This window comes from Canis lupus, chromosome 2 (genome assembly GCF_048164855.1).
Source record: "Canis lupus baileyi chromosome 2, mCanLup2.hap1, whole genome shotgun sequence".
In the NCBI taxonomy this organism is placed as follows: domain Eukaryota; kingdom Metazoa; phylum Chordata; class Mammalia; order Carnivora; family Canidae; genus Canis; species Canis lupus.
Window position 1 is genome coordinate 41,500,781 of NC_132839.1, and position 23,950 is coordinate 41,524,730.

The 23,950-nt window shown below is 47.1% G+C and overlaps 1 protein-coding gene across 5 annotated transcripts in view; it reads right to left on the reverse strand.

Annotated features, from left to right (window-relative positions):
* Positions 1–23,950, reverse strand: part of LRRK1 (leucine rich repeat kinase 1) — a 121,332-nt gene that overhangs the window by 41,242 nt on the left and 56,140 nt on the right. For all 5 annotated transcript variants that reach the window (XM_072796599.1, XM_072796620.1, XM_072796624.1 and 2 more), the window contains 6 exons: positions 9,629–9,855; positions 8,435–8,562; positions 8,185–8,348; positions 6,920–7,057; positions 4,932–5,044; positions 3,543–3,619 (listed from right to left, as the gene is read on the reverse strand). In XM_072796599.1, coding sequence (XP_072652700.1) covers positions 3,543–3,619; positions 4,932–5,044; positions 6,920–7,057; positions 8,185–8,348; positions 8,435–8,562; positions 9,629–9,855 — 847 coding nt within the window. The remainder of the gene's footprint in view (positions 1–3,542; positions 3,620–4,931; positions 5,045–6,919; positions 7,058–8,184; positions 8,349–8,434; positions 8,563–9,628; positions 9,856–23,950) is intronic.

The following is a 23,950-nucleotide window of genomic DNA, read 5'->3' on the forward strand; positions in this document are numbered from 1 at the left end:
GATTGGTGCCCAAAAGAACCAGCCTAGCTGGCCCCCTGTGGGAAGGGGACTTGGTGCCGTGGCTCCTTGAGTGTAATAAAGGTGCAACAGATTTTTAAAGATGGCTTTGAATGTAAGAAAAATGTTTGAGGGCAGCCCCAGTGGCTCAGCGGTTTAGCGCCGCCTTCACCCCAGGGCGTGATCCTGGAGACCCGGGATCGAGTCCCACGTCGGGCTCCCTGCATGGAGCCTGCTTCTCCCTCTGCCTGTGTCTCTGCCTCTCTCTCTCCCCTCTCTGTGCTTAATAACACATGAGATAAATAATAACACATGAATAAATAAATAGGATCTTAAAAAAAAAAAGAAAAATGTTTGAAAGGACTTTTTTTTTCCTCCCCTCAATGAAAAAGAATGATTGTTAGCCAGCCCCAATACACATTGAAAGAACAGTAGGAAAGGCTCACTTTCCTCCCAGAGAACACATTCTGCACACCTGACCTTGGTACTTTCTGATTTTCAAGTCGTTTTTGAAGCCTCTCTAAGCGACGGGTGGATCGAATGAGAAATTATGACTGCAAACAGAGGCAACACCTGTCATAGAGTCTCTGGCCCAGAGCAGAAACGGGCCTGGAGGAGCACAGCTCGAGGTATTTATGAACTGTAATTATTCCTAAGTTATTTATGACTCTGCTGGTCTGAATTTTACCGTAAAAACGGCTGTCCAAATTATTTTTGGACAAGGCTGCCGCACAAATAGGACTACTTGAATGTACATAAATCTCCTTGGAATTTTACTATCCGTCTGCAAACAAGTTAGCTTTTATATAGATAATTCCCTACCCAAGGATCAACAGCCCCCAAGAGAATAACCCTCCACAGGGGAAGAATTTGCAATGGGTCTCCTTTTCATCCAGGGGTGGGCCTCAGCTTTCGAGACGAAATTGAAACACTCAAGAAGCCTTTGTCAGATGCCAACGCCACGATCTACCTCTGCCAGGGATACTTCCAAGGGGTGTGGCCTCTTCACCTAGCTCCCCAGAGGGGCTCCGGTGGGCCACTGGCAAACTCATTTTCCAGAACATTGGTACACGTTCCTGTTGTGCTTTTCATGGCGTGCCTTTGGCCTTGTACTCTGGTGGCTTCACAAGGGAGTGGCTAGTCTCAATGAGTGGTGGGCCCTACCTCCTTTGCACTTCTGCGTTTCTAACCTGGAGACGCCTTTCTAAACCACTCCAATGAACGAGGCTCAACCCCACAGCGATGGCAGCCTGAACGAGATCCATCCCAGCTACACTTGTCACGCGTGTCATCCCCCTTGGGTGTCAATGAGAAGAAAGTGTTGGTTTATCCTTCCTTCCCAGTGAAATCCCTGTGTCTGGACTCCATGTTCCAAGTCCTAAGGCCCTTCATTTTAAAAAGGATCAGTTATGAAATTCCTAATTGTGCGTCCCCATTAGTGTGTTATAGGGCCTCCTCATTTGTTTCTGGGCCATTTGCACTTCCTTTTCTGCAAACTGTTTATATCCACTGCCCTCCTCTATTTTTTTTTCCCAAATCAATTTGTAAGCAGGCTTCGTGTATTAGGGACTTCAGCCAATTTATGTGGCAATGATTTTTGTTGAAAATATTTCTTCTCTGTCCACCCTATGACTTGGTTTATGGTGCCTTTTACTGAACAAAGCTTTTCGATTTTTACCAAAGCTGGAAGTTTTGGTCTTTTTCTAATGGCTTCTGGATTTCCCACCTAGTTTTTAAAGGTCTTTTCCATCCCAAATTTTACCTATATTCTCCTAAATGTTTCCTGTTTTCTTTTTTGTTTAAGTCTGAAATCCACATGGGAATTTTTGCAGTTGACATAAAGTAGGGAATCCAGTGTTATGATTTATCCCTTCCAACTGGACAGGCAGTTATACCACAGTACGTATTAAAATGATAAAACATTCTCCCCCCACAAAATTGAAATGCCACCTTTGTCATATACTAAATTCCTATCTTGACTTAGGTCTGTTCCACTGATGACATATTACTTTTTCATTCATATGTAAACACACACATTCCTACATGACTGATACATATGTGTATCATATGTATATATACACTGGTTCATTAGAAAGTGTAACAGGTGGATATTATTTAGGTCACTGCCGGCACATGTGTCTTGGGCTCTGGCACACCTCGACTCCATCTTATACCATCTGTACTAAAAGGCACTTGCCAGGGTAGCCCTGGTGGCTCAGCGGTTTAGCGCCGCCTTCAGCTCAGGGCCTGATCCTGGAGACCTGCGATGGGCCCCACGTCGGGTTCCCTGCGTGGAGCCTGTGTCTCTCATGAATAAATAAATAAAATCTTAAAAAAAAAAAAGGACTTGCCAACATGAACTGAGCCAAAGAAGAAAGTTATGTTACATTTAGAATGACCTACATGTTGGTTCCCATTCTACAGGACAGTGTCCTGAGGGATATTTCTGTGTGCATTGCTAGCTTTAGAAGTCTTAGCTTTCAGGTTAAAAAAGAGGGCTGGCTGAGCAGCTGGAGGGACAGGTCCTCAGCTGCCCCATATCTCACAGAAGATCTGTGAGAATGAGAGAAGTCTGTTTTCCTGGAATAGTATCTACTGACCTGGCCTGGTTGTAAGACCAGGAGAAACACACTAGGAACCGTGCCATTTCTGGTGAGTTTGAGGGAAGCCCCCAAGCCCCTCCAGAAACTCAGGCTGGCCAGGACAGGGGGGCTGTGTTCCCATGTGGGCTTCACCAGACTCTAAGTGTGGCAGTGAGGACTTTATGGTGCTACCCTTCCTGACTTCGGGGCTGGAGTCCCGAGGTGCCGGGCTGAAACCCAGTTCTGTCACTGACCAGCCACAGCCCCTGTGCTACAGACCGATCGTGTCCTTCCCATCCTCTTCATACATCTAAGCCCTAACGCCCCATGTGATGATATTTGGAGCTGGAGCCTTTGGGAGGTAATTAGGTTTAGATGAAGTCATGAACGTAGGGTCCCTATGATGGCATTAGTGCCCCTTATAAGAAGAGACACCAGAGAGTTTGCTCTGTCTCTGAGAATACAACCAGAAGACCCTCATAAGGAGCCTGATCTCAGACTTCCAGCCTCCAGAACTGAGAGAGCATAAATTTCTATTATCTCAGCTGACCAGTCTGTGGTGCTTTGTTATGGGAGCTTGAGACGACTGCAACCCGGTGGGAGCCTCAGCTTCCTCATCTGCAAAATGGGGAGCCCCAAGCCATACTCCCTGCTGTGACCCTTACAGAAGGTGCCGGCACACGGACCATCTCTAGGGCAGTGCTCACTCACGGCAGAGCCATCCGCACAATAGCTACCACCAGTCTCATCGGACTGCAAACGGTAAGGAGGGTTTCCGTACATTTGCAAGCCAAACTTCGATGAACAACGGGCACAGCACGCGCTCAGGTTTTTCAGGGAAAACCCCATGCAAGGGCGACCCCCGGTGGCGGAGCAGAGAACTGCCCGTCCGGTGTCTCATCTGACCCCACGGACGGACGGACGGACACACACACATACACACACACACACACACACACACACCTGTCTCGGTCCCGGAACGCTGCCGCCCTCTGGTGGTGAAAAAGGAAATACGCTTTGTTTTCATTCCGTCTTCAGTTCTGCAGGGGCAAAAAAAAAAAAAATCAGATTTTGAGGACAGCATGACAACTTCTGCTGCTACTGTTTAATGCTGAGCCATGAGGATATACAGGAGAACATTCCATCTGCAGGGCGTTTGGGAACCCCGCAGCTGCTAGATAAGTGCTCACAGCCCCGGCCTGCTAATTGCACTGCTTATGCTCCCAAGTCTTTGGGGTGGGAAAAATGTCCAGAGGTATCTAACGCTGGCATAACCACTCTTGAGCTTTTCCATTTCAGGTAGCTGTGAGCTGTTCTGTGCCTGGTAGGTAGGCCCATTCCAGGGGCTGTTCTATATCGCACACTCTCACCTGGAGTGGGCTGGGGTCAAGTTCTGCTAAGCAGTGGGCTTCAGCAAGTGACACAGGAGGGCCGATCTTCAGGGCCCCCAGGGCCAGCTGTGCCCATCCCCACATTTTCACCTTTTATTAGAAGGCTTTGGGAGTCGTTTTTATTCAGTAGATGTGCATTTTGATTAGTTATTACCCAAAACCTTGAAACAGAATGACAGGTTAGGCTGATGTGATAAGATCCTCCACGAGCCTTTATTTATATATTTTTTATCTTTAGTTTTTAAAGATTTTATTTATGTATTCATGAGAGACACAGGCAGAGGGAGAGGCAGGCTCCATGCAGGGAGCCCGATGTGGGACTTGATCCCAGGACCCCGGGATCATGCCCTGGGCCAAAGGCAGATGCTCAACCACTGAGTCACCCAGGGAACCCCTCCAGGAACCTTTAAAAATTTAAAAGAGGAGGACAGTGTCATGGGTGAATTGTGCCCACTACACTCCCACCTCCCACTTCCCAATTTATATTTTGACGTCCTAAACCCGAAGCCCTCCAGAGGTGACTGTATTTGGAGGTAGGATCTTTGAAGAGGCAAATAAGTTAAAATGAGGTCATATGAATGGACTCTGATCCAATCTGACTGGTGTCCTTCTAAGAGGAGATTGGGACACAGGTATACAGAGGGACCATGGGATACACAGGAGAAAGGTTGTTCTAGGCAAGCCAAGGGGAGAGGCCTCAGAAGAAAGCAGCCACACTGGCACTTTGACCTCAGACTTCCTGCCTCCAGAAGCATGGGGTGGGGTGGGGAGGTGGGGGGGGCGCGGAATGCGTGTTTCTTGTCTCTTGTTTAAGCTCCTCCTCCCTGTCCCCTCCTTTCCCTCCCCACAGAGCCTGCAGAGCCCCAACAAACCAACAGAGACACCAACCCAAGGGGGTGCTTGACTGCGGTTCCCCACACATATCTGGGAACTTACCCAAGTAAAGAGCCCCCATGCTTACTTGCCAAATTGGTTTTTGGACAGATCCAGGGTTTTGAGTTGTCTGCAGGTCCACTTCTCCTGAGGTGGCAAGGCCATCAGCTGGTTTCCCTGGAGCCTCAGGGACATAAGGGTCTGGGAGAGAAAGAAAGACAGGTAGAGGCACCGTCAGAGCCTGAAGGGAGCAGAGACTGAGGAGAGGGACAGCTCCCCAACAAAATGCAGCCAAACGATGATAGCCTGTTCACCTTCTAGAAGATTCCACAGTCTCTTAGAACTCACAAAATTATACCCAGCACAGCACCCAGGGTGGTTTGTACACGATCCTTCCTTCCAGGTCAGTGGCAGGCAGTTACTCCAGAATGAAAGGAGTTCAAGTACTTTTCAGCATTGAGAGAGTGACTGATATTCATGGGCCTGTCCTGGGAGCAGCGGCTGGTGCTGTGGGGCCTGGAGGCCCGGGTGTCACACTGCTGGGCAGGGACTGTAGCCCACTGCAGGGTGCCGCTGCCTCCTGTGACCCCCTCAGGTGATGCCCTGTGCAGGGGCAGCAGTGTAGGGACACAGATGGTCACCTGCCCCAGCCAGGCCCCTCTCTGCTGGCCAGTTCCCTGGGAACCGCCCCCGTGTGCCTCAGGTGCCCCCTGTGGACTCCTGAGCCATTGACCTTCTGTCCACCCACCATAAACTGTGTGTGGGGTGGTATAAGCTCCACCCTTGGACTTTTCACATGTTTTCCTTGTAACCTTTCTTGATGCCATCACTGGGGGCCTCCCTTGTCCAAGGGGGGGCACGCTGCCCCCACCATCACAACCAGCTTGTCACCGAATTTCTCATTAGGCCACGCCTGCGCCAGGTGCCAGGACCCTGGCTGGGGTTGTGCAGGGCCTCCCAGGACCCCCATCCAGAGGGGGAGATGGTGAACAAACATGAATCCCCACAGGGCTGAGGGGTAAGGTCCTGGACTAAGTTCCTTCCCTCCTGATCTGCTGCTTCTGGCCACAGTGGGAACCAGCAAACCCAGTTGGCATGTGGCTGGTGTGAAATGCAGAAATCTACTCAGAGCAGGGGACTCAGCTTATGGCCAGGGGTGCCCCTGAGGGGAGCAGGGATCTATGTCCTCACTTGCCAGGGCCTCCCTTGAAATGTGCACACCCCGGGGCCTGAGACTTCATGGCCCTCCTCCCCGAGACCACACAGATGGAAAGTACCTTCTTGGTCCTTTAGGGTGGGAGGTGTCCCTGCACATGAGGGGAAGATACTTCCACTGCAGGAGAACCTGTGGGGGCCTGGATGGCCTGCATGGCCGGACTGGGGCTTAGGCCTGTGCACTCTGCCCGGGGGTGCCCTGGTTCCTCCTGCCAACACCTGCCAGGCCTTGATCTGAGGCTGGCTCTAGGAATCAAGAGGTGAACATGGTCTATGCTCTGCGTTAAGGGGCTTGTATTTGAGTGGGGAAGACAGGAGCAGATCTGCAAACAACCTAAGACAAGAAAGCAGCCCCATGGAGGGGAGTGAGGGTTGGGGTGCACACAGGGCTCCGGCAAAAGGCACTTTCCCACATTCACATCCAAAGCTTTTGACCCTCAGGAATTCCAGTTTTGCTGCCTCTGGGGAGGGAGACAGGGGCAAGAACGCACCACCCCACAGTGCTCTCTGGGCTTTGCTCCCAGTATGCCTGGGGGGCGGGGTGGGTGGGGGTGTCACCCCTGTCCTAGGAGGTCAGAGCCAGAGAAGGCCAGAAAGGGGGCTGCTGGGCTGCGCTTACACTTTTCAACATCAAAGAGTCCTGGAGGATAAAAACCCACGCTCTCCCCTCCCCTTACATATCTGTTTTCATTTTGCTCATTTCCTCCCAATCTTTGCTCATAAACACGCATGTTTTTGACAGTTGAACTTTTTTTTTTCCTGGTCTCAGAAGCTCAGAAGAAGCCTCTAGCTTTCCCTGCAATGTGGACTGGTTTCCTCACAAAAGCCAAAAAATGAGAAAGAGAGCCCTATCGAACTTACATCAAGCTGTAAAAGCCCCAGGGGAACTTCTTTGAGGGCATTTTCTGAGAAATCCACATCCCGCAGGTGGTTTTTCCAAAAGACAGCCATTTTGTCTGGTAGAGATTCCAGGGCATTTTTGGATGCTTTACAGCATTTCTAGGAGTAGGACGAGAAAGAGAGTGAGATATTAATTAGCTTTGTAAGTGCAGCGGTGCTTAGGAGAAAAGACCATGTCCAAATTTGATGTGAAAAATCAGAACATGCCAATAAGGCTCCATCATAAATGGCTACAAACTGTCCTTGTCTCGCTTTCCTGTCCTTGCTCTAAGGAAGGGACCGGAATGGTTTCCTCAGGGAGACGAAGGTGGCTCATGCTCCCTTCCCTTCATTCCAGAACATCTGGCCTATTGTCCTTGGAAATAATGGCATCATTCAGGACCCAGCTCTAGAGAGGAGCCGGTTTCCCACACACATATGTTTAAACCAGAATGTTAATGCTAGTGATGGAGAATTTCTTGGTTTGAAACTGATGGCAATAAAACACAAATATTCTTTATGCTATTCCGCTTTCTTTTCTTTCCTTTTCTTTTCTTTTCTTTTCTTTTTAAGATTTTATTTATTTTTATTTATTTATTTATTTTATTTATTTATTTTTCTTTTTAAGATTTTATTTATTCATGAGAGACACAGAGAGAGGCAGAGACACAGGCAGAGGGAGAAGCAGGCCTCCTGCAGGGAGGCCAATGCGGGACCCGATCCCAGGACCTGAGATCACTACCTGAGCCAAAGGCAGATGCTCAACCAGGTGCCCCAATTTCATCTGTTTTAACAAGCAAACTTCCCAAGAAACAAAAACACCATTTTAGTTGGCAGTGCTGTGGATGCAGATTATGTTTTCTTCTCTTCTTTGTTCTGATTTCATAGCTATTTGAAAGGAACCGTGGCCCCCTTCTGGGGGCAAAACTCCTCCTATGCCAGACGTGTAAGCTGGAACTGTGGAAAGTTCTAGGGTGTTACTGCAGGAATCTCAAGCCTGGAGCCAGGGCGGGGGGTGGGCAGGGTGATGTGGAGGGTGTGGCTGGCTTTCAGGTGAGTCACCTGTCTGAGATGCTCAGGGGCTGGATGCTGAGTGACACTGCTGGGTGGTGGTAACAGGGGAACAGCAATGCTGCCCCCCAGCGTGGCCACCAAGGGGGAAAAGGGAGACAGAGCACCGACAGAGCTCTGGTTCCCGTGAGATGCAGGCTTGACTGGCCTGTCACGATTTCCAGCATGAGACTCACCAAAGGGCAGGCCCAGGCATCTGGAAACACCTTCAGGTTATTTCTGGAGACATTCAGAAAACTGAGAGACTTGAAGGAATGAAGGAAGAGCGCGGGGAGCTCCGTCAATTTATTGTCAGAAATATCAAGTTCCTGCAGCTTCCGCAAACCGATCCAGTTAGTGGCTAGGGCGACAGGAAAGAAGTTGGTGAAATATTCCTATCAAGGACAAAATGACAAAGTAGCAGAGGTTGCTGACCATACAACATACCACTTTCTTCTTCAAACAGTTTTTCTAAGTAATTTTTGGAAGCTGTCAGTTTCTGAAGTTTTGAGAGGTGCAGGAATCCGGGTGGGAGGTGGGGCAGTTTATTGCTGGAGACATCGATTTCAAGGAGTCTGTGGTTGGGGAGGGAGACAGTCAAGGCATCAGAAGAAAGAGGAAAAGCATCACTGCTACATGTTTCTCTGTAGACATATTTCTCTTTCCCATTCGCATAAAGCTGCATAGTGTGCATTGAACACGTAGTGATATGACTTACGCTCACTCAACGCATTAACTGTGACTATGTCCCGTGTAGACAAAGAAAGCCCCATGTCTCTTTGGTAGGCCCTGGTCTCACCGGCCCACAGGGATGCAAACCTTTCTCAATATATGAGAGCAAAGTAAGCTGGTGCCCTGAAAGCTGCTGGAAGGCCACTGGGCTGTGCTTCTGGCCATTTGGACTCGCGAGTCTGGCCCTGGTTAAGGACCCCCACTCAGAAGGCCCTTGTTTTTAAAACATTTGTGTGTGACCTTCTTCCCTGTGGGTGACTTCTGACCCTGTGCTCTTTGCAACATTCTCTCTTATTTCACTCAGAGCCACAGCTTTTGAAATCGGCTCAAATCCTCTATAGATAAAATGAGGATTACTGCACATCAGTGAAGGGAAGGCGCTTCCCCTTCCCACGTAGCTTCAGGGGGAAGGCTCAGGCCTCTTCCCAAGGCCTCCTGAAAAAGGAGACCAGGAGCTGCCGATACTGTGCATCTGCTGCCAGAGAACTCAGGGTGAGGTCTTTCTGTGAGGCCCTTCCCACTCTCCCTGGGAGGGCAGATAAAATCTGGCACCCCTGGGCCTCATCGTTTCCACCCGCCAGGAAGCACTCTGACTTTCCTGACTTGCGGCTGCAGGACGGAGACCTGGACACCTCAGGCAAGCAGGGCCGCGTGGCCACTGGTACGCAGTGGAAAGGCGTGCCAGACAAACAGCCCTTCCAGACTTCTCTGCGTTCACCTCGAAAGGAAGTGGGATCTTATTCTTCAGAGCTGGTGTAAAGGAAGGCAGAATTTCTCCCCTGCCACTGAGAATTTGTTTTCAAGACCACAAACTCCATTTAAGGAGTACCTTTAGGAGGACGGTGGTGGTGGCTGGGTACAGGGGTCCCCACGCCCCCTCCAAGGGGCCTGCGTGGGGCGAGCGCCCACCTGGAGCAGATGATCTCGTCCGATGACTGCACAGCAGGCAGTTCCCCCAGGTGGTTTTTGGAGAGGTTCAGCTTCCGGAGGTTGATGAGACCCCAGGGGATGACCGAGGGAAGGGAAGCCAGGCAGTTGGCAGAAAGGTCCAGCTCGGTGATCTGGCAGGAGATGTCTATTAGCCAGTCTAGATCCACCCAGGGTAGCTTGAGGTGGGACCATTTCACACGAAGAGCCTGGGTTTGGAGAAAGTAAAAAGAAAGCACCGTCAGGTGGTGAGCCCAGGGCCAGTGTCGGCTTGGAATAAAGCAATGATTTATTTCCACGTGAGTCTGTCTGTTTATCTCAGCTGGAGTCCCAGGGTGTCAGGACCTCGGCCAAGTGGTGGGCTGGCATTGAGGAGGTACCTATTCCCACCCGCATCTTTATCTCACAGATGGTCTCTGCGAGACCACCCCACGCTCCAGCCCCTAGGGGGCGCATCTTACAGGGCAGGAATCAGCTGGACAGCACCTGCTCTGTACAGAGGAGGCCACCCACACTTGGAGAGTTCTCCCCAGGCTGGAGAAGAAGGCTGAAGATCACACCTGGGTCTTCCGACCTCCCTCCAGGGGTCTCACCCCCGTGATTAGAGCTGCTGCTGCCTGCAACACACCAGGCCCCGCATTGGGTGCTTTGTGGATGGGCTGCTTCCCAACTGAGAAAGTCCAAATATACAGACAGTGGCCAGGATATATAAAAAGCAAAACTTTGACATGCAGCCTATGGCAACCTGCCTGGGAAACTAACCCCCTCACCCCGTTCTCTGTAATAACCAGCCCAGGAAGCCAGCCTGCTCTAAGGCAGATTTGTAGGCGACCACACTGCCATGGCTAGCTAGCATCACAATCCAGGGTGCTAAACAGTAACTTCTGTAACAATCAGCCCAAATGGCCAGGATGTGATTAATGATGGACAGCTTCCCCACATCCAACTTCAATCAACCAGAGAAAGCCAAAGTGCTCCCCCAGCCAATCACACAGGACACTCCCAGTGAGCTGCCTCCGGCTTCCCCATCAACAGCCTCCAGGGGGCTGAGGGCACACCTGAGGCTTTCCCCCTCTCCCACTATAAAGCTTGCCCAGTCCTCTGCCAAAATGCAAGTGAAGGTAGCTGACTCCCTGGCTACAGCGAGCTGGGAATAAATAGCCTTTGCTTTTCTCATTTGGTTGGCCTTTATTTCCACAAGAGGGCATCAGAAAGGCCAGCCGCTTGCTGGTGTGTGGTGGTAAAAAAGATCTGGTTCATTATACACAAGCAGGGCTTTTCTTTTTTTCCTGGATCAAAGAATTTGGGGCTTGACTCAGTTTTGGGGGATTGGAAATCAGCTTTTTGTCTTGTGTCTCCAAAGCAACTGGAAATCTATATGAGAAAATTAGAGAAACAAAAATCAGTGTTTGGCCAAGAGGGAGATGGAACAACCAAGCCAACTGCGGGAAAGGCCAGTAACAGGGGTTAAGTTTGCTTTCAAAACTGGCAGCAGCAGACAGACTTCCTTATGTGACCACTAGATGGCGATGTGAGTCTGGTCTTTATCTCCTTGGGGACCCGGCCAGGATTGGAAGGGAGGGTCTCTGACACCCTCTCAAAGCTCTGGTCTTGGCTCTCCATTCACCTGGATGAAGAAGCACAGGTGATGGTCTGCTGGATGTGGGGTTAAGAGAACAGCGTTTTAACTTCAGCTGATTTTTTTTTTAAAAGACAAGTCACTCTATTGCTGTTTCTCTTGTCATTACTGTTTCCCCCACAATATTTTATTTTGAAAAATTTCAGAACTGCAGAAGAGCTGACTTGGACAGCAAATACGCATGAAATGCCCTCCACCTAGATTCCATTGTTAATCCAACACCACATTTGCTTTCTCTCCTTTCCCTCCACACATTTTTCATTAAAAAAAAAAAAAAAGATTTACTTATTTATTTGGGGGGGAGGGGCAGACAGAGAGTGGGAGAGAGTCTGAAGCAGACTGTCTGCTGAGCATGGAGCCTGACTTGGGGCTCGATCTCATGATCTGTGAGATCATGACCTGAGCTGAAACCAAGGGTCGGATGCCTAGTCAGCTGTGCTGCCCAGGTGCCTACCCATACTTTTTATGTTTTGCTGAATAATTTCTACGTAAATTATAACCATGGTGGCACTTCACCCCTAAATACTTCAGCATGTATCTCTACAGAACAAGAATGGTTTGCTACGTGACCACCATATACTTACCATTTGATCAATACGATCAAATTCACAGTCCACGTTCAAATAGTCCCAGTTAGCACAGAAATGTCTTTATGACTATTTTCTGTCCTGTATCAGGATTCCTAATCTTTCCATAATTCATAACTGTATCACCCTTCATCAGGTTATTGTTGGTTTTCATCTGTTAAATAAGTGCTTAGGGACCAGACGATGTCTAGGTCACTTCTAGACTCAGGATCTCTCTGGTTTGTGTGCTAAGAAGGACAGTGTCCTCCTGTAGGGAGCCTTGGGATAAGCATGATAGCCAACCCAGGAACAGGTGGACAGGAAGGTCACTGTTCCAGGCTTTGCAATGCCAAGTAACAGAAGGCCCTCCAAGGGCCTGGTGGCCTCCTCTTCCTGGGTTCTTGGAGAAATACATTGGACCCGGGCCTAGGCCCAGACAGCTGGACACAAAGCCAAAAGGCTGGGATGACAGTCTGACTTTCCACTCACACTGTATGTCATTCAACATCAAGTGGATTTGGCTTGAACTAATACAGCAGCCAGATGGAAGCTGAAAAGGAGGCTGGTTTTGGTTTTGACTTTCAACAACAAATCTTAGGTGTCTTTTGAAAGTCTTATAAATAAATGACAGGACCATCAAAAATAAATAAAAAGCCAGAAATGGGGCACCTGGGTGGCTCAGTGGTTGAGCATCTGCCTTCGGCTCAAGTCATGATCCTGGGGTCCTGGGGATCGAGTCCCACATCAGGCTCCCACAGGGAGCCTGCTTCTCTCTCTGCCTATGTCTCTGCGTGTTTCTCATAAATAAATAAATGAAATCTTAAAAGAGAGAGAGCCAGAAATGAATCAGATTGATCAGATTGTTGCTCTGACATGAACCGATTATGGTACGCATACACGAGACATTCTTGGAGGATCGACTGCAGCCTATAATTGAATAAGGAGCAGGGGCTTGACCTCAGGAGACCTGAGTCCTGTGTCTGCCTAACTCTAGGTTGTGCCTTGGGCATGATGTGGTGGACATGGATACCTTCTCAGGCCCTGTCTGGCTAGGCTCCCCTTATATGAACCTGCCTGCTAATTTCATTCTGCACTAGCTCAGACCAAGGATCATCTCCTGCACCCATGGTCTGAGTGAGCTGCCCAGAACCTGGCCTGTGTGCACCTCCAGTACAGACAGAGCCTAGACTCACAGCCTTGGATGGTTAGCAGCATGGCTAGCATGCAGCAGACACTAAATGAATGTTTGTGCACTCACAGGAATCAAACCACTGAGAATGCAATCCATCCATTCACACCTCTAATTGGATCGATCATCCTAAAATGTCAGCCTTCCCTGACCCCCCAGCCTGTCTGCAGCTGAACATCTGACCTCCTTCCCCGGGGAGCCCCACACTGCCAGCCTCCCCAACCACTTTCCAGCTTTATGCCTGTCTCCTCCCTGCCCTCTGCTTGCCCTCTGCATTCCTGTTGGCAGAGGGCTTATGGAGTTCATAATTTGTTGTAGGTAGAAGAAATTGGGGGATAGGCATGCCCCTGAGAGCAGAGGATTCCAGGCCAAGGGGAAAAAATGCCAATTAAACACAGAAACTGCCTGTTTGTGAATGAACCACAAAGCTCAGAAAGTGGACGCAGCACTGAAATTCTTAGGTAAGCTGTGGGGACCATGGGAGTGTGGCCTCGCCGTCAGTAGCTGACTGTGCCATCTGCCAAAGGGCTGTTGGGGTGCTCTGGGGCTGCACACTCCGCCTGGAATGTGCGTGGTCTGGTCATGCTTGGCTACTGTGGGAAACACAAGGTTGGTGGGCCTGGAGCTGAGAGAGCTTTTGTAAAAGCTTATTCCTGAAAACTGGCCTTCTTTTGACAGTAGGCGTCATGAGATCACTCAAGGATCCAAGATTCTGCAGTCCTGGCTGGTCTTCACACTCCACTCTGCTACCCCAATTGCTCTGCACCCTGCTCTGGTTTCTGTCCCTTGGGATTCATGGCCCTCCTACCCCCTAAGTTCTATTCATCCTGCAAGCTTCGGTGCAAGGACTGCCCTCCTCGTTCCCAGCAGGGGTCTGTGTTACCACCTGCAGCTCTGTTATGAGGACACCATCTTGCTTCTCTTGTGCATGTACATTCAGCCACGTTGGCCAGAGTACTGCTACTTGCAAGCCATCCTGTCAGCACTGAGGCGGATTAAAGACGCGGACGTGGCAGACAGAACCAAGGCTCAGGGAGTTCCCGGTTCAAAGGCTCCGGTGTGTGTGTCTGTACATGCGTGCGTTGAACGTGCATCTGATCACCCTAACTCATGGGTTTCTTGATCTTCATGGACTGTGAGCAGGTGACGTCGACCACAAAGCCAAGAAAGAACACCTGTAGGGAAATGCATGTGCTAGAAGAAAATCACCAATAAGAAGGGAGTGGCTGTGTGTGCCACTGATTTTGCCGGACATGAGGAAGCAGATGCTGCCAGTTCCTGAAACTGAGAGCTCTTTCGAGGTCTTTCCCCTGCCAGAGTTTCTGCAGGGTGGAAATCTTGTTAAACTCACTCCCCAGGATAACTAGTGAAAAGTAGAAGTCTGAAAACAGGACAATACACTCAGAGTATAGACATCCTTGTGAAAAGATTTCTGGGCTTGGCGGCTGGAAAAACAAACAAACAAACAACAAACCACAAACCCAAAACAGGTGAGATTTCTACCTGGTCTTGGGTTGGTTTGAAAACTGTCATTAACAAAAGTGATTTTCATTTTGGTGCCCACACATCACAGGGTGCCCGAGTGTTTACAAAGTGATAGAAGGGAAGTTAACACACGCAGAGGTAAGCAGATGGCCATGCACTTGACATGGGAAGCTAGCCGGGTAAGCCCCAAAGTCCTTATTACTTATTTGTGTTTAGCCCTGGGAAGGATCACAATAAACAAAGTTCCAAGGGAGCAAAGCCAGCAATTACATAATGAAATCCATGCACGCTGAATTGAAAAATCAAAAGCAGGTGGATGCGGAGACCCCCACCAATTCACCAGTGCCGTGCTTAAGTCACCCCTGCTCTGGAACAAACAGAAACGTGCTCATGTTTGTCTTCAAGGATGAGCCTCATAAATTTTGGGCAAAAGAGAAGGAAGTACTGCTTTTCCAGAAGGCATAGCGTAATGACTTTGAAACTTGTTTCCCAAGGTAGTGATTAGGAATGAATCAAGGACTAAAGGTATTTAAGGGCACAGCTCAAGGCAGAGAGTGATGTTTGGGGTGCTTCTGTATACAAAGACCTCCTTGTCCCGCGATGGGGACTGCGGTCCAGGAGGGCAGTTATCTGCCTTGACAAACCTTCTTGAAGCTACCAGACATAAAATACCACCGAAAGAGCCAGCAGGCCACAACTGCATCACTTGTGCTTGCTTTTGGATCAGTGCAACCCTTATTGGCTGGAGACAGATTAATTGTTAAGTGAAAGGCTGTGGCTTACAGATGCTTTCAACCTGGCTTTTCACCTTGAGAGTTGTGGGTTGGCAGGGGGCTGTGCGCCTCTGCCATTGGTTAGGTAGAGAACAGCTTCGCCAGAGTGCAGGTTCAAAGATCCATCCTTACATGTTAAAAGGGGACAGGAAGCCACAGAATCTTCTAAAATGTATTTGCTAATCCAACATAAAACCCAAGCCTTTTTTTGGGTGGTTAAGCAAAAATTTCTGGGTGTGATGGCAGAGTGCCTTCTCCTTATTGTCCCAGCCAGAAAGATAACAGCCACCTTCTGATATGTGAAGGAGCAACCAGACAGCTGGAGAAACTGCCAAACGAATGGGTCTAATCCAAATAGAACTGACTCAGCGAAAAGCCTGAAGAATAAATCAAAAGAAACCCTACAAATGAAGATGCCTGCAAATGTCCTCCATGAACCCAGACTGTCAGGGGAGGCCATGGATGACAAGGATTTGGCTGGATAAAGGATCAGCACATTGGAGACAGTGGCTCTGTCCCAGCCTCCCCGTGCATGTGAGGGCTATGCCATACAAGACCTGACTGACTGTGCCTGCCACTGTGCTTGCTACTACGCCTGCCTCTTTGCCCCCGGGAGAAACCCTCCAAACACCTGCTGCTCAAGTCCCTGCACTCTGGCTGGGAAAGGTTCTCAGGAAGAGATGGGACATTCAACATGTAAGGACGAGCAGGAGATTGGACAACTGCCCATGCCTGTGAAGTGGCCATGACTGGTGGACCCAGACCAAGAGCAATGGAGTGGCTGGTGGTGGCCACAAGGATGGTGTTATGGGCTGAACTGTGTTCCCCATAAAAAATATGTTGGAGGGATGCTTGGGTGGCTCAGTGGTTGAGCGTCTACCTTCGGTTCAGGTCATGATCCTGGTGTCTGGGGATTGAGTCCTGCATCGGGCTCCCTGTAGGGAGTCTGCTTCTCCCTCTGCCTATGTCTCGTCTTTTCTCTCTGTGTCTCTTATGAATAAATAAATAAATCAACCTTAAAAAAAAAGAAAGATATGTTGAGGCCCTTACCCTCGCTAACTCAGAATGTGACCATCATTTGAGAGAGGGTCTTTCCAGAGATAATTAAGTCAAATGAGGTCATTAAGATAGGTCCTCATCTAATATGACTGGTTTTCTTATGAAGAGGGGAAATTTAGTCACAACGATAGGTCCCTGAAGAGACAGGACGATGTGGAGACACACAGGGACAAAATGGCATGTGGCTGTAATGATTGGTCTACATGCCAAGGAATGCCAAGGACTGCCAACTACCACCAGAAGCTAGGGAGAGGCAAGGAAGGGTTCCCTCAAGATCTGAGAGAGAACAAAGCACTACTGCTAGCACCTTGATGTCAGACTTCTAGCCTCCAGGACTTGAGACAGTACATCTCTGTTATCCAAGCCAACCAATTTTTGGTACAGTAGTGCTGATACAGATGGTAACAAGCCAAATGCAGGTGAGAGAAATCAAGACCCTAGAACCTAGAACATTCCATGGACAGAGGCCCACACATTTAAAATGGAAAAGAAAGAAATAGAGATTCTAGAAGGCAAAAAGGATGCCCATGGAGACAAGTAGATTAGAAATATGAATAGGGAAGGACAAGGACGGTAAGATTGGTCATTAAATTAGCAAAAAGCCTCGGAGGGCTCCATCATGTGAAGGAGAGTTTCAAAAGTGACCTGAGAATAAATACAGGGAGTAAAGGAAGAGAGAGATAAAGAGGAAGGGGAGTTCAGCCTTCCTCTCTGACTCAGGAAGAAGATTAATTCAATGACTTAGTTAATGAAATGATTGAAGGAGAAAACAAAACAAAACACACTATCAACATTGAAAAAAAGCATGTCTGCTCAAAATACTGTAACTACCAGAATTAGTGGTTAGCTGCCAATATGATTTAAGGGGAACCAACAAAGGAAATATTGCTATAGAAACTAGATCAATGGTGCGGGGGTGGGCACCTGGGCGGCTCAACTGGTTGAGCCTTCAGCTCAGGTCATGATCCTGGGGTGCTGGAATAGAGCCCCACATTGGGCTCTCTGTTCAGTGGGGAGCCTGCTTCTTCCTCTCCCTCGGCCCCTCCCTAGCTCATGCTCTCTCTCACTCTGCTGTCTCTGTCTCTCTCAGTCTTAAAAAAAAAAAAAAAGAGAGATCAATGGGAAATATAAGCACAAAAATAACTTACAAGTAAACATATGATGGCATTTTAAACAGTTAACACAGACCCACGTGTTGCCTCCAAGGTCAAGGTCCAGCAGGGAAACTGGAAATTGGGCTGTGATCACATGCTGACACCATCTCGGTGATGCTTTCTTTGCAATGCATTCACAGACTGTTGTGTTCACGTTTTCAGCTGGCCCTCACACTAACCCTGTAAAGTCTGGCATATAAAGAACCTCAGAGAGACAACTTGCTCAAAGGTAACAGAGCCAGGATGGCAATTCAGGTGCCGAATGCTCTGTCTGGTCTCTTCCTACCGGACCACTATGTTCTCATGGCCGTGGAAAAGCTGGCATGGTTTCAAAGGCATTCAGAGAAATAACCAAAGCACCTTGATAGTAATAAAGATGCTCAAACAGCCATACTCCCAAAATACGACCATGCTGAATCTTTATGTTCCAACCCCAGGCAAAATAGGTAAAAGAAAGACTAATGCAAATTCAAGAAAAATGCCAGCAGATGATGATAGGCCAAATATGCAAAAAATGAATAGAGGAATTGTAGAGCGACACACTGCCATAAAAATGCGGGATCCCCAATGGTAGGGGGCAGGAGAATGAATTCTGTGTTCAAACAGGTATGAGCCTACCCATTACTTGATTAAATTCTGAGTATGAAGGAAAAGCAAAAAGGAAAAAGGAATAGGAAGAAGGTGCAGGGAGAGGCAAACACCTGATCTATCTTATCTGACGACAAAAGCAAAATTGAGGCAGAACCGAGAGAAGCAGAATGAGGGTTGCCAATTCTTTGAACATGAAAACATGCCCTTGTAAGTCATGTTTGTGTAGGAGAGGAAAACCAAGTCACAACAGAATATATTTTTAGAAAAAAAGAAGAATATATTTTTAGAACAAAAAAAGTATTACAAGTAATGGAAAAGACAGCGCACAACTCTGATTACAGTTGCAAAAAAAAAAAAAAGTGAAACATAGTAAAGCAACCCCACCCTAGTCAGAGTAGAAAGCTAAAAGAAAACAGGAAAATTAAGATAATTAGACTAAGCATAGAGAAATGCTGGAATGAAGTCAAGACAAGGAAGTCAATAAATAAAGCCAAGTCAAGGGTCTTTGAAAAAAATAATAAAGTCAATAATCAACTTACTAAATTAAAAAGCTTTAAACGTACCTTTAATAGTCTGAGAATGAAAATGACAACCTGGTGACCAGTGTAAAAACAATGCTTAAGTTATGGGAAATGCTGTCTTTGGCCACAGCTAAAGAACCAAATGACAAGGTTGAAATGCAAGATATACTTACAAAACAAAAAATTCTCAGAGTGACATAAAAAGAGAAAAACAAAATAATGTATTAAGATAAATAAGGAAAATAACTGGAGAGTCACTCCACAATGCTTCCTAATCCAATATAATTCTTTTTTAGTATTTTATTTCAAAGTTTTTCTTCATTTTTAATTTTTTATTAATTTTTAAAAATTCTGGTGGAGCTAACGTACAGTGTTATATTAGTTTCAGGTGTTTAATATAGTGATGTGACACTTTCATACATCACCTGGTGCTCATCACAAGTGCCCTCCTTAATCCCCATCATCTGTTTCCTCCATTCCCCACCCCTCACCCCCCTCCTGCCCTCTGGTAACCACCAGTTTGGTCTCTGTAGTTAAGAATATCTGGGGGCACTTGGGTGACTCAGTGGTTGAGCGTCTGCCTTCAACTCAGGTTGTGATCTCAGGTCCAGGGATTGATTCTGCATTGGGCTCCCCACAGGGAGCCTGCTTCTCCCTCTGCCTGCGTCTCTGCCTCTCTCTCTCTGCGTCTCTCATGAATAAACAAAATCTTTTAAAAAAGAATATCTGAATGCCAAAAGGTGTTTAATAAAATGTATCACTTTTTCTTCACTAAAACCTTTTTATTTTTTATTTTTTTTTTTTATTTTTTTTTTACTAAAACCTTTTTAAATAGAGGTTTTTTTCTTTTAAAAAATCACTATGCTTTTTTCTCCTGTAGTATTTCAGTCATTCCTTTTAAAAATAGGAAGCTTACAAGAAATATTCCGTCACTAGTTCCAAGTTAATTTTGCCAACATCTATTTGAGAAGGGGGGGAGGGGGAAGCCCAAAATGTCTGCAGTTAACTTACTGTTAACTTGCTGTTGAGAGAACCTTCGGCTTTCTCAACTTTTAAATAAAGACAAAAATTTCTACCTTATAGGTGATTAAAGTAGAATGTTTGGCAAAGTTCTTTGTCAGCTATGAAGTCTTACGTAAATGGGAGATTTACTGCATATATAAAGTTTCAACCATCCAACCATCCAACCATCCGTCCATCCAACCATCCATCCATAAATTCATCCATCCATGCAACCATCTGTTTATTCTGTTCCAGCCCTACACTGGGGGGTCAAACACAGGGTAAGCCAACTTGGCTAAATTCTCTGCTTTTGAGAATTGTTCTTTCAAATAAGGGAGTTGACATTAGATGAGAATGTCATGGGCAGGAAGCTTGGGGAGATATAAGGGGGAATCGGATCAGGACTAGGGGTCAAAGGAACCTTCCTGAGGATGTTGTATAGGGTTAAGATTTGAAGGGTATCCTGGGTCAAGGAGCCTGGCGTGCTGAGTGCTGAGGAGACAGGCGCGCTTCTTCCTGGCTCTCTGCTGTCCACCCTGAAGGTATAGCATGGATGGTATAGTTTCCTCCTGCAGCTGGACATTTCTCTTTCCTTCCCCTAACTTCTCATTACAAATAGCAGTGCTTTGACCATGTGTGTGGGAATTGCTTTTTTTTTCCTTTTGAATTATGTCCTAGAGGTATCTTTCAGAAAGGAAATACCAAATTCAGAACAGTTTGCTGGGAGAAGAGTTTTATGGCTTTTGTCACATGATGCCAATGACTTTCCACACATATGGAACGGATTTACAGTGCCAGCAGTAAGGCATTGATTGGTGTGCCCATTTCTCTACGACCCTGCCAAGTGTCTTACTCAGTATTCATGTTTATTTTTGCTGGTTTAATAGGTTTGTGTCAGTCCTTTCAAGTTGTTTTAATTTGAATTTCTGTAATTGTCAATGGAGTTATATCTGTGTTCATGCCATGATGTACTGGCTGTGTTTCTTCTATGTAAAACTCTTCATTTCTCTTCTTGCCCAGTGGCATCTGTAAGCAATGCGGTGGCAAGGGTCATGGTCCTGGCTTGGTCACTGCTGAGTCCTGAGCATCTGGTGGGTGATCTATAAACATTGGCTGAATTAAGTTTAATGATCAGCTGACATGTACACTGTATCAGTGACCTACTGGTGTTTTGGTGAGTTCTTTTTTTTTCAGAAAACTTCATTGCTCTCTTTTCTGTGTATATATATATATATATATATATATATATATATATATATATATTTTAAAGATTTTATTTATCTACTCATGAGAGACAGAGAGAGATAGAGAGAGAGGCAGAGACACAGGCAGAGGGAGAAGCAGGCTCCAAGCAGGGAGCCCGACGTGGGATTCGATCCCGGGTCTCCAGGATCACGCCCTGGGCGGAAGGCAGGCGCCAAACCGCTGAGTCACCCAGGGGTCCCAATATATTTCTTTTTAAAATTATATTTTCCTACAAGTATTTTGCTTTAATATATAAATCACTCATCTTATTTCTGACAATGTACCTTTATATCATTTGTATATTTGTAAAAATGATCATGGAATCATCTCCCTTTTTACAAGTGGGATAAATGCCCTTTTAAAAATATATTCTGATGAGTTTCCAATTTTAACTCTTACCTGTTTGAAATTTATTTGTATCATTACAAATGTCTATACTGACTGATGATATACAATTGATACACAGTTGTCTATGCTGATACCCATGGTTGCAATGACATCGAACATTTTCTTCTCATTGTTCCCTGACTATATTCTCCAGTTGATCATGTAAGCTAAATAATAGTTTTACTATTTCTGCATCTCTGTTTTATTAATAATTTCCTCCATTTGAACCAAGTACAAGTGGTTCCTTTTTTAAATTTTTTAAAAAGATTTTATTTACTTACTTATGAGAGACACAGAGAGAGGCAGAGACATAGACAGTGGGAGAAGCAGGCTCCCTGTGAGAAGCTTGTTGCAGGACTCGATCCCAGGACCCCAGGATCACGACCCAAGCTAAAGGCAGACACTCAACCACTGAGCCACCCAGGTGCCCCGTAGAAGTGGTTTCTAACACTGCTGCTTTGTCTTGTGTTTTAAGTCTAGTAGGAAGTTTGTCATGAACACCTCCTTGAAAGGTTATAGAGTAACTGGCTCACTGGATCTACTGGCTCATCTTGCTACCTGATTTCAGGTTTTAAGGAGAACTAATAGCATGGGTAGTAGCCACAGGGAAAGCATCCAAATAAGGAAGGCCTAAGGGCAGGTAAAGATTCAGTAGTTGGAAACTAGAGAAAATGGACACAAGTGGAATGATTAGCTAAATTCCTCACTAGGGCACAGGAAAAGCTGAATGGATGGACAGAGGCCTGAGCAGTTCTGAGTGTGCCTTCACAACTTTTGAGGGGCTGATGAAAGACTCTCTCTTCCTCTCACCCAAGTGAGTGGTGAAGAGGCCAGGACCTGGGCAGTGAATCTGTACCTAGCTCTGCCTCTTTATCTACTGGGTCACTGCTGGTCCAGAGCCTGAATTCTGGAGACACTGGTTCCTACACCTGCTATGCTGCCAGCTGTGAGCAAGGTGTGAGGGACCAGGAAGGTGGGAATCTGTGTATGTTGAAATGCTCTGGAAAGCATAGAACTCTGGAATAAAAACTCTTTGCACCAAGTGTGAGGCCTTACCCAAGACAAGGGTATTTCCCAGAGGACTCAGGGTCCCTCAGGAAAGGCTGCTTGCCCACAGTGCCTCAGGGTCTCTCGGGAGCACACACCCCCCACTCAGCCAACTCTATCAACCTCTCACGAAGGCTTCAGAAACATCCGGGAGGCCATATTTGCTGCCTCTTATCCTTTCTGAGCATCCTGCAAACACAAGTCCTCAGACGCAGCAGGTCCCATGGATGGAAAAAGCCTGCTTCGGATCTGAAAATGTGCAGCCAGGATGTTTCTCTCTGAGCACAGACACAGGCATCTGAATGGTGGGCCACCAGGAATTTTTAAGGTACATAAGCCAGAACTGATCCAAAGAATGATGATGATGACGGTAATAATGATAAATGTTCCTCTCTAGGTGAGCTGCCAGATTTAAAACCATTAGAGACTTTTAAGAGGAAATTAATAATTTCTCCACTGGGTTGTTTCAAAATTAATTCCAGCTCTTGTCTACTTGCAACACTCAGAATAGCCCCAGAAAGCCCTATAGCCTGGCCCTCTACCTCCTGACTGGAGACAAACATCATCGATCATATTCCAGGACCTGCTTAGGCGGCCTTTCCTGGCATTTTTGAGTTTTCCTGCTCCTTTCTGGGCATGCCAGCATCAAAATGTTGCTATTTCTCATGGCAACAAAGCAAAGGCAAACATTGACAGGACCCTTGCCATGAACGTGGACTGTCTCATTAAATGTTCAGGCAGGAGTTTGGCAGTTTTCAAGAGGGGTGCCAACAAACTGGAGCCAAGAAGCATCTCTGGCCAGGTCCGACTTGGCTTTGTGTTTGCTGTTCTAAAAGTATGTCCAGACCACGTAGTGTGGGCTTTTGGAAATTTCCTTACCAAATACCAACACAACCAATATGGGCTTCTCTGCAGTTCCTTGTTTGTGGGCAGACGCAGGTTCTGGCAGGCTGGGAATGAGGGGATGCCTGACCCAGAGACACACAGGAAGGTTCTGAACCTGGCAGTGGCTTCCACAGAAGCAGTAATTACATTAAAGGACAAACAAACAAAAAACACCCACTAGCTGGTGGAGGAGGCAAAGCATAAACACACCAAAGACAAGATGACTAATTCAGCAAGGTCACTGCCATGAATGCCAGCAAAGCCAAGGAGTTTTTAGACCATGTATACAGGGCAGCAAAGCACCCTTTTAATGACTGCCCCTACCTACTATTCAGGACCAAAAACGCCAGTTCAAACCCACTGCACACCTGGGAAACCCACACTTACAGGTACTCCCAGGTACACCTGGGAAGGTACCAGCACTTACCTCTGGTTCCTGAGTCATCCTTCCTGACTGCTGGATCCCTCTGGGCTGCCTGCCTCCCTGTCTTCTGCCAGCAGCACTGAAGGAATGTGCTATTACAGGTTCTAGATCACAGGCAGCCAGACGCACCCACTGCAAGGCACTTGCCTTTGAAATTCATGTGAATAGTGAAAATAGCACCTGCTTTGAGGAAGCCCAAAAAATCCTTATGATTCAGCCTGCACTGTAATTTCATTTTCTCTTCTAGGCCAAGGAGAAGAAAAGTAACATTGTCTTTCTTAAAATGCAATAATCACTTTTATGCGCTATGCCTATCTTGGCAAGCAGAGCTGGAGTT